The sequence below is a fragment of the Calliphora vicina genome, chromosome 4 (genome assembly GCF_958450345.1).
Source record: "Calliphora vicina chromosome 4, idCalVici1.1, whole genome shotgun sequence".
In the NCBI taxonomy this organism is placed as follows: Eukaryota; Metazoa; Arthropoda; class Insecta; order Diptera; family Calliphoridae; genus Calliphora; species Calliphora vicina.
Window position 1 is genome coordinate 28,225,728 of NC_088783.1, and position 11,627 is coordinate 28,237,354.

Below are 11,627 nucleotides of genomic sequence, written 5' to 3' on the forward strand. Positions count from 1 at the left end.
AATGTTGGTATACATAAAAAATTCAACATAAATAACATTCGTATAGACATAAATCACACGATCTAATTTCATTGTGATCGATTCATAATTGATCATAGCTCCCATATAAGGCCCACTTCCGAAAATCACCCATGAATATTAATTATTGAAATTTTAAAAGAAAAATGTTTTTGCTCATTTACTTAGTAGGATATTATATGGTCGGGCTTTCATACTTGTTTAAATAGGCATTACTGATAATATTTAATATCTAATTTAAAGAACGTCATGTTTTATAAATCATTCGCATTAAAGCAACAACAAAATATTTTCAATTGTTAACATTTTTAAATCAGTCATAATGAAATCAGTCACTAGGACAGGTAATATTAGCAATTAATTGTAATACAACGTTGAATTTCATTCAATAAAAGTGTTTTAAAACGTCTGCTAAATTGATGTTTAGTATAATTCTTCTCCCAAACAAACACTGCCGCTGCTGCTTCTCTTATTTCTACATATTATAAATTATAGACTCTCTAAAGACTATTTTGTTTAACTCCATGTCACTAAATAAAACCAAAAACGAAAATATAGTTAATCATTATTAAAATGGACATTTAAAGATAAAATCACAAATACTTACATCGATTAAAATTTAAAACTTTTCTACAACGACTTCGATGATCTAGTAAGTAACCTTTTTGGCAGGGTTTGCTGAGATTCTGGGTAACAAATAGCTCTGAAGTAATTATTAAAGCTTTACCGTAGAATATCACTTTCTTGGCCTCAGTTGGGGCATTTAAAGCACCAAATAAGCAGATCGCCAACAAAACACTTTTACAAACGTTTAAGAAATGCATTTTTTTATAAATTTTTATATTAATTTAAAATATAAAAAAAAAAATCTTATAAGATTTATTTTTTAATTGGACTTTTAGGAAACTTTTACACTAAGCAAGGTAACGATAAACTTTTTCTAACGAATCGCGCATAACACCTTCTTCTGAGTGTTATTATTATCGTTTAAATACAAAAATTTATATTGTTCAGTTGTAGGCATTTTTGTATTTATAGCCTTAAATGTTGTATATTGGTTACTTTTACGGGATATGCCTTTTTTAACATATGTACATATTTTACATAATTTAATAATTATTATCATAATTTGTTTTATTTCGATTAGATAAGGAAATACAAGAGCTGAATGACATATGTTCTTAAATATTTAAAGAAATTTATAACACTTGGTTAAATTTAGAAACAATATATTTCAGTTCTTCATTAACTATTATTAAAATTATTATTACAAATAATCTCTATTGATCGGAAATGTTTGGTATGAAAATGAGCGAAATTGAAGAATTTTATGAGTTATGAACCAAAATGTAAGACCACCCAAAAATTTTTATATTTTTTTAAAATATTTTACTGTTTTTTCTAAATAAATAGCAGATAAAATGAAATTTTGGACACGTTAATTCTACAAACCCTTTTAAAAATGGTAGGAATCGGTAAATATTTTTTTTTGCCTCCATACAAATTTCTTCCCGAAATATGGCTTTACGTACATAAATACCCAGAGAATAACAGTATTCATAAAAAATTCAACAAAACTAAGTTTTTTTTTCTTGGACTGTTCATATTTGACCATAAAATCGTTATTAACACGAAAAAATTCATTAATTCGCATAAATGTCGATATAGATACAAAATCCATAACTATACATAGCTATTTCCTAAGGACCACATTTTGGCAATACATTACCCTAAACCAAAAATATGGTTGTCATTCCGTTTGTAACATATCGAATTATTGGTCGTAGAACCACAAAAGTATACATATATGTATAATATACATATATACTTTGTTCCTATAATAGTGGCTTTGCGATAAAGCAATAAATCTGAAAAATTTCAATTTTTCCTGAGTTTTTTAAAACAAAAAAATTTGCTGTTTTCACATAAAAAATATATTATTTGCTTCAATTCATTATTATATCTCCGAAACTACTGAGCCGATTAAAACTCAATATATGAATAATTAAAGGTTTTGTAAATTCCAATTTTTTTAAGTTTACTTTAATAACGTTTAATCGTTTTTGATTAATCAAAAAATTTTACTTTTTAAAAAAAATCCGTCATAAAAACCGATTTTCACAAAATTTGTTGGTGCGAGTTCGGCAAATATAAAAATTATTCGTGCTTAATATACTTTAAGAATTAAAAACAAATCTTTGAAAATAATGTTTGTAAAAAAATTTTAGGTGAAAAAAACATATGAAAAAAATTCGCTGTTTTTTGCTTATATCTCAGTCATTTATGAGGCGATTTTCTCAATCTAAAGGTAGGGTCAGACTACGCAAATTATTTGACACAAGATGTTTCATGTGTTTGATCAAAACTACATCAAATAATTCATGGGTTGATTTTATGTTCACACTGTACACATTTATTTGCCATATTTGTTTAATCAAACTACACCGAAATACTATCAAACACACAAAGGGGAAAATATATTTGACTTGTGGTCACATTTATGGTAATATTTGTTCTAAATAATTATTAAATAAAGCTGCAAAACAACTTTAATTTCTTTCATCAATAAATAAGACATTTCTAGAAAGTAAAATATTACCAGATTTTGCTTTACATTTGAAAGAATTATGAAATTTCAGTACTTTTATTTAAGCGTCAAATATTTTATGTTTCTAGTTTGAACACAAAATATTTTTGCACTGCAAACAAGAAAACGGCTGAATTTGGTCAAACAAATTTATTTGCCAATATGAAAACATTCTTGTAATGTGACCAATGTGTGACCACTAAACAGCAAATATTTTCCTGAATTTTGGGTATTTTTTTATTTGATCTTGCAATTCATTTGCAAGATCAAACAGCGTCAAATAACAGCTGTTGCATCATGTGTTATCGCAAAAGTAGTGTTGCTATATCTTAAATTAAAAATCGCTAAATAATGAAAACAAATCGCGAAAAGAACTCAACTTGAACAATTTAATAATATAATTATTAAATGTTTATTTATTAAATTATATTACTATCACAATTCATAATTGAAATTGAATGGAAATGTAATCATGTTTTATACTTGAAAAATATTTGAAATATTAAATATTTTTCAAACAAAAAACATATGGCTTGAATTTATGTTTCCTTTTTACTGGAGAATGCTATTGAAATAAAGTGTAATACAACTGTAATTCAATTGCTTGACTATAATTCAAGGCTTGAATTACACTTGCTATCAACTTGAATTCCAGTAAAAATGCTTATTGGTTTTTTAATACATATTATTAATCGAACACGACTTTTTCCAAATTTTTTTTATTCAGAATAAGAACATGTTCACAAATATTGTTAAATTTTATGGAAATGTTTACCTTTTTTACATAAATTTTTAATTAATTCCAATTCAATCGCATTATCTAAAAATTTATAATAAAAATTTTTGTATGATACTAAAATCAGAAAAGTGAAAAATGCTATTAGACATATTCTTCTTCTGCAGTAAAAAAAAAATTAAACAGATCATACTGTTTAAGAATTATTTTTTAATTATAATCAATTCATACTATTTATGTATGTATACAAAATTGTCTTTGATTTTAAATTCAATCTGTATATGAGCAATTTTAAATTTTGAAAATAGACAAACTCCATGTGTAAATAAAAAATAATCAAACATCAAACTATGTTAAACGTATAAAAATATAAATCGCATAAAATTGCAAAAATCGCAACATAGACTTCATGTCTTCAATTAGTTTTTCTCCCAGTATGTCATCCTAGGCTGAATGACTTTTATGTGAAGAAGAAGACTTCATTTATTGATGCAATTATTTAGTGAAAATAATTTAAATAACAAATATTCAAGAAATATTGAAGATGTATTTATGTTTAAAAAAAAAATAGTGAATTTGTGTCTTTAATTTAGTACGAAAAATATTTAAATAATCTCCTCTTATTTTTCCGCCATGCTGAGCAAATAATTTTCTGTTTTTTTCTATTTGCTCAAACAATTATTTTATGAAAGTGTTTGATATAGTGTGACCACACGGCAAATATATTTACTGATTCTTTTTCGCAGCAGTTTGGTCAAACAAAAAGTGAAAAATTAAATTCAATATATGATAACAAAATTCAATAAATCTCTAATAAAATGATTACTTTACAATTCGAAATAAGTGCTTTAACCTTAAAAATATTTACAAGATCAAATTATATATTTTTTAGGTATTTATGTAGCTAGTGGTCACACTTTGTTCACATTAAGAAAATATTTTGTTTGCCGACAAATAATTTTGTTTGACTAAAATCATCTGTTTTGTTGTTTGCTCTAAATTTTATTTGTGGTCAGATTCAGGCAATGAAATATTTGACGATAAACGTCAAATATTAGCTGTGTGTGACCGTACCTTAAGGTGGACAATATAAATACATAGATGTATAGGTTATTTTGTGGCTTCGGAAAGCTGATTTCAACATACAGACGTTATCTATAACGATCCTTTGGGAAAAATTTTTTTTTGCTAAAATCCATTTGTATTTTATTAGTTTTTTCCTTTTAAAGAAAAATAACACTCTGCTACAAAATAACACTTTTTGTCAGAACTTGAAAAACCACCTAATGGACGTTGTAGGCCTAGGTGAGGACATACTAAAACCGTTTTCAAAGATTTTGAAACACCCTCAAAATTTTGAGTTATTTTAAAAAAACTGTTTTAGGGTAGGTCGTTCGTACTTTAGTACCTCTAACTCACACATTTTTAGAACGATTTAAAAATTTTAAACAATTATGGATAGGCAAAGAATTAGTCTTTCATAAATTGCATGCTTAAATTCTATATTTTAAGAAACTGTGTAAGTTTTTATAAATAGTTTCGCTATCTTTTTTATTTCTTTTGTAATTTTTCAAATTCAACAATAGTTATTTAAATTTTTTTATATGAAATCCTATATTTTTTGCACAGTATTTTAAAGAAAATTTTATGTAGACAAAAACAAGACATTATTTGTTAAAATAGGTTTATTCTTGCAAAAGTTATAAAACTTTTTCGAAAAAAGTTGGACAAAATTTACCTTATAAATTAAAAATTGTAATACATTTTTTTTCTATAGTTTTTTGTTTTTTTTTTATTCAATATTAAAAATGCTCTTAACAAAAAGTTGAATAACTTTTACAATTTTCATCCGATTTGAATAATTAAAACCATTTTTTGTTAAGAACTAAATTTCCTTTATACATTTGTATACATTTTTATAAGCTTCCATATCAAAATAAACAATGAATAGCGACTAAAATTAAAAAAGTTGATAAATTTTGTTTTTCTTTTAGATATTCTTAACAAAAACAAACCCGTTAAAAAATATAAAGCCAGACAAAAACTGACTGAGTTACAGATCGATAAGTTGACGAACATCACTGAAAACTGTTTTTTTCAGAATAACTTCTGAATTTGGGGGTGTTTCTGAAATTTTTGTGAACCAACTTTTGAAATCAATGTCTTCCGGTATGAAATATGCACCAAGGTTAGTCCTATTGGATAGTAATTCAGACACAATTTTTCAACAAAGTCAAGAACTCTCTGAGTTATATGGGGTCAAAATTTAGCAAAATGTGTCCCAAATAGTTTAGATTTTTGAAAAAAGGGCCCATTTTGAAAAAAACAGTTTTTTATTTCGGGAAAAAATTTAAAATTTTTTTTATTTTTAATTTTTTTGAAAGATTATTTGGGACAATATGTAATAAGTGAAATGGATAACCGATCTTGTTAAAAAATTGTGTTTAATTTACTATCCAATAAGACTAACCTTGGTGCAAAGAGGTTTGTCATATTTTAAAAGGCAATATCCAAGCAGGGGCTTAATTTACAACATGTAGTCCCTCTGTTACAGGTCATGGAACTAACTCAATTGTTCTTAATTAATTGCGGTACAAATCCTAATGAAGCCAGATTTAATAAGTAAGTTGTTGATGTTTTATTAATATTTTAGGCTTAATTTAAGTTCTTACAAATTACATTTAATTATTATTGTTTTAAGAAGTTTTCTATATTGGTTATCACAACAAAACCTATATTGAAAATAAAAACTCATACACGTCTTTTAAAAGTTCAGTTTTTCTAATTTCATTTATTTATTCGTTTCGTTAAGGGTTAATTTCAATTAATTTATTTTTTTCTTCGTATTACTTACATAATTAATTTTTTTGTAAATATGTATAACGGGAAATAATATTAAATTACAAATGAAACTTAATACTTCTTTAAAAGTTTGAAATATTATTTTAAGAATTTTAAAATGAATTTAGGATGAATTGAAATTGAAATACATATATATAAAAAAATAACTTAAGTGTCTAAATCATGTAAAATCTTCAAAAAAAAAATAAACAATTGTTGTAATATAAAAAATACTGTATTTAAAAATATGAATAAATATTGAATTATTCTAACTAATACTACTAATAAATACATTTTGTTCAATTTCATAAATACATACATCTATTCTTATAAATAAAAAATAAAAAAAGCAATAAATATAAATTAATTAATACTATTTCGAATTTGTTAATTTTAAGTCAGCAGACAAATTAAAGTATGACATAAAAAAGGTATAAAATTAAAACTATTTTGAAATTTTTATAATTGCCATTGCGATAGAAACACACACACTTTTATGATAATTTATATAAAATTTCTGACAGCAAATTTTTATAAAATTAGAGTCACATGGCTAATATTAAATCAAGAAAGCGTAAACACTATTTTTAGCACAAATTTGGTTGATATTGTTTACTCTTACAAGTGTTTTATATTTGTATTGAATATTAAATATTTGTATGGAATTGTATTAAGTAAAAGGAGTTTTTGAAATAAATGAATTAAAATATAATTTATTTAGTGTTTACGATTTTTTCCTCAAATATTTTCCATGTGTGTCCCTCCCTACCTTAATTTTTATGAATTTTATTGCATTTACTGGTTATTTAAAAATATCTGTACTATTCCGTTGAATTTATTAGCTCTTAATAAAACATCCATCATATTGTTTTTTTTAACTAATAACAAATTTATTTGTTTTTAACTTTTTCTCTTCTATTTGTTTGTATTTTTGATTTTGCCAACACAAATTAAATCAAAAACAATTCTCGCTCATATCTTTATAAGTTTATATCGCATGCGGTCATTTGATATAAACAGACTGATTTTTGTATTTTTCTTATTACAGTGGTGAGCAAATCAGAAGCACTTGAAATAAACCAAAAAATTTACATTGTTTAGCATTTTCTGTTAAGCTCTTCACACAATGGAGTATTCTATCAACAGATTCTCAAAAATGCTGTTTCTCTGAACACTAATTAAAAACTGTCGCAATTTTTACTTAAATTTGTAATACTTTTCTTTAAGGCAGATTAATAAGAGAAAAACCATTAGTACTATACTTTTGACATCGTCCACTTTCAAAATTTTACAAAGTGGACGAAAACAAAATTAAAAAAGTTAATATTTTTTAGGTTTTATTAAAAAGAACTAAATATTATTGGGTGTATGACTTAAAAATGCGGGATTTTTTCAAACGTTTAGCTTTTATTTGAAACATAAATTTATTCAAAGCATTGTTAGCTATGAACTTTTCCCGACTTTCTGGCAACATATGGATTCCGATCCAAAATAACTACTCATCTTTTGAGGCCAAGAACGAATCAAGCCACTTTTGTATACTCTGTCCTGAAGTAAAGCTTATCCCAGAGAGAGTGTTCTGAATCTATCGAAACAAATAGTAATCGGACGGGTCACGTTCTGGACATAAAGCGGGTGAGGAAAAACTTCCCAACCACTTCAATCTATATACTTTTTACTATCCAATAGGACATGTGGCCAATCGTTGTCATGATGCAATATTTATAACTTTTTCATGTCTGACTGACAAATGATCGCTTCAAACGAATGAATTGCGTTCGGTACAGGTGATGATCTGGCCATATTTCAGCAGCTCATAATAGATAGCACAGTTTTCACACCATATACAGAGCATTACCTTAGCGCAGGCACGGATCCAGGTCAATCATTTTGGGGGGGGAAATAAAGTAAAATTAATTTGTTATATGAAAACTGACTTAGCGCCATGGATATTTGGATTTGGTGTCGATCTGGGCCTCACATACGCTTCGAGTTATCGTAATGAATCCATTTTTAATCGCAAGTAATGATTTTCTTTTAAAGCGTTCTAGCATCATTGCGGAAATCGTCGTTCAAGGTCTCTCGGCTTCAATTCGTATGGTACCCAATTTCTCTACTTTTGGATGAATCATGCTGCTTACAAACGTTTTGAAATTACTGCATGGGTTGCTCCTAATCCCAATCTTCATGGAGTAAAGGCCTCAATCCTTGGTCTTTCAAACTTTTTGGGTTGCCTGGGCGAACTTTGTCTTCCTCGTCAAAATCACCACCGCACAAACCATATTTTACTAAATTTTTAATTAAAGAAGTAAAGCAAAACTTCCCGCATTTGACGATTCGTTGGTAACAAATTCGGCATTTTCAAAGGCAAAAAAACGTTGTTGTTATGTTAATGTTCAAGAACTAAGTGAGAATAAATGACAGATATGTATCTTTCAAAATGTCATATAAGTTATTAAAAACAAAAACCGCGTTCAAAAGATACGCCATTTATTGTAAATACCGAACTTTTCGTCATACACCCAATAGTTTTAAAGATAAAACTAGTTTTGGATACCATTAATAGAATACAAAAACTTGTATTATTTTGTAAAATATCGAACCAATGATCTAAAATTCCAGATCAGAATTATGTTTTTGTTACTTTTTAATCAATTTTAAACACACCTTTTACAAAATATCAAAACATGTTTCTTTATCGATATAATACAAAAATGTTCCTATCTTTATAATGCCAATAATGTCTGAATATAGAAAGAAGTACTTAAAATTCTACTGCGGAATTTAACAGACAATTTACAAATATATAAATTCACCTCAGAAAACGATAAAAATCAAAAAGTGTGTTTTTTTTCATGTGGCGTACAAATGAAATTTTTCTATTGACAGTGTCACTAACCTACGATATTTTCGCTTTTATCAGGGCAAATTAAAATGTAGAAATTGTCTAATATTTTATATATTAAAAAAACACTTAAGATAATATTTAACATCTAATTTACAGCAGAAGCCTTTGAAAACGTCCATTATAAGTGGATATGTTTGTTAAAGTTTCTAATAAAAACTTCCGCATTATCGCAGCCACTGAATATTTCAAATTGTTTACCTTTTTTATAGTTGTCAGGTTGCAAAAAAAATTATCGTCTTTTAATATTTGCAATTCATTTCAGCTATGATTGAATTTCAATCAATAATAGTATTCCAACGGCTAGTAAATTCCAGTACAGGGTTATTTTTTTGCTAGTCACCAACAAAAATACCTTAGAATACCTTACATCCGCTGCTGACACATGTTTTTCTTATCACTAGAACATAATTAGAGACTCTTTAAAGGTTTTTTAGCTGCGTGTTACTAGACAAAACAGAAAACGGAAATAATAGTAATAGTTATTGAAATGAACTTTGGAACCACAAAGGAATTCACAAACACTTACTTCGACTAAATGTTAAAACTCTTCTGCAACGATTACGATGATCTAGTAACTGGCCTTTACCGCAGGGTTTGCCCCGATTTTGAGTGATCAATAGCTGAGAAGTTAGTATTGAGGGTTTACCAAAAAATATCACTTTCTTGCCCTCTGTTGGTGCATTTAAAACACCCATTAGTAAAATCACTATCATAAAACTTTTACAAACTGTTGAGAAATTCATGTTTTCGGTAAATTGTTAAAACTTTTTTTTTGTATAATTAGAATCTTTGTTTCTTTGGAATAAACTTGCACACAATTTTATTTAACTTTCGCAAAAAATTCAAGTTAATTAATTTGTTTTATTTCAGAGCCGTCCGCAACACCTTTTTGTGTGTGTTCTTGCGTTTATAAACTAATTTTAAATAAATATTAGTCGCGGTTAGTTGAGTGTATATACCCTTAAAAGTTTTCTTAATATTTATTATTTATTTTTTTGTTTGTTTGTTTCCAGACCAGACCTACATATCATGAAATGTATTGATAAAAATGGTAATAATTTCTTTAATTTTGATTAGATAAGAAAATACAGTATTTGTACTATTAATAATGTTTAGTGGGGTTCTATTGAATTTTCGCTGACTTTGTGTTAAAATTGTCGCATATTCATTGGCTTTTGTCTGTTTCACACTTCTTTTTTCGTACATGTTTCTTTATCATTAAGTAAATCCCAAAACGTAAAAATTCTTTAGATAATATTGTTGTTTCAATCGATGATGATTGCCTTGCTTTACACTTTTTCATCACACAGTACAACGATTTATTTATTAATTTAGCTAAATATAATATTTTTTTAATATTGTTACTAAATTACTTTATGGAACATTTATTGTATTTTGTTTGAACATTTTACCAAAATGCAATTTTTAGCAATTGTGACTTGCCAAAAAATTTAGAATGCAAAAGAAATATCAAAAAAGTAACAAATTTGGTTTCAGAAGCCCCATATGAGCAAATTCATGAATATGTATGTCAACCACGACTGGAAAAATAAAACCCTTGAAACCATAGAATAAAATATACATTGAAGCGTTACTGAGAGACAAAAAACCTGTTATCAGAAACCAAAGTACTTGATGAAGCGATTCTGGACGTCCAATTTTGGGCCACTTTTTCGAGCATAGCCGGCCGTATGTCATGAATAACTCGAACAATGTTGGCCTCCAAGGCTTATCAGCATAAATCAGTGACGTGATCACGTGGTGCCACATGAAATAATCAAGAGGTGTCAAATCGCACGACCTTGGATTCCAATTGACAGGTCCATTTCTCGAAATTAAGTTATCGCAAAATTTTGATATCAATATGGCGCGTGTCGCCACCCAGTTGAAGCCACATCTCGTCCGGATAATATCATCGATATTTTCAAACAAAAAATCATTCATTAATGTGCGGGAACCATCTTCATTGACAGTAACGCGAATTCCAGCTTCACTTTTGAAGAAATAAAATCCGAAGATGTCACTAGTATGGTTTCACTCCATATGTGGCAATTTTGTTTATAGGGCCCATACACAACACCATATAATTGTGCAATCAAGTGATTGTGCCAGCTGATTGACCGTGTATGAGCTTGTGGTGTGATTGTACCAGCTGCTGGTGCTTTACCAAAAATAGTTTGATATTTTTTTGATTGTATCAGCATGATTGAATCGTGTGTTGTAAAATTAGCTCATAAAATTTAGATCGCCATGGCATAAACATCAACAAAATAAAAAAAAAATAAATATGAATGCCAAAGAAAAAATATTTTGGGGAGCATTTCTTGAACGAAAACAATGCCTTGCCTATGGAAAGTTAAAAGTACGGAATGGTAGAACAATTAAAAGAGGTGGACCAAGAAGCAAATAGAAAAAGTGGTAAAAAGAACAAATTTCAAACAAACTACAAGTTTTTCGACCAAAAAAAGTGAAAAATCTGCTGCAGGAACAAATTTTTGGAAAATTAGAAATGTTCCAGAGAAGGAAAATTTACCATC

At 27.4% G+C, this 11,627-nt stretch overlaps 1 protein-coding gene across 1 annotated transcript; it reads right to left on the reverse strand.

Moving 5' to 3' along the window:
• Positions 1-9,370: 9,370 nt before the first annotated feature.
• On the reverse strand, positions 9,371-9,839 carry LOC135959015 (uncharacterized). Its single transcript, XM_065509999.1, has 2 exons — positions 9,617-9,839; positions 9,371-9,534 (listed from the first exon to the last, which is right to left on the reverse strand). The coding sequence occupies exons 1-2, from the start codon at positions 9,831-9,833 to the stop codon at positions 9,521-9,523; spliced, it is 231 nt and encodes a 76-aa protein (XP_065366071.1). The 5' UTR covers positions 9,834-9,839; the 3' UTR covers positions 9,371-9,520.
• Between the last annotated feature and the right edge of the window lie 1,788 nt (positions 9,840-11,627).

Bases quoted from the DNA above. Each gene is read 5' to 3' on its own strand.
- LOC135959015 (XM_065509999.1), bottom strand. From the start codon at position 9,833: ATGAATTTCTCAACAGTTTGTAAAAGTTTTATGATAGTGATTTTACTA.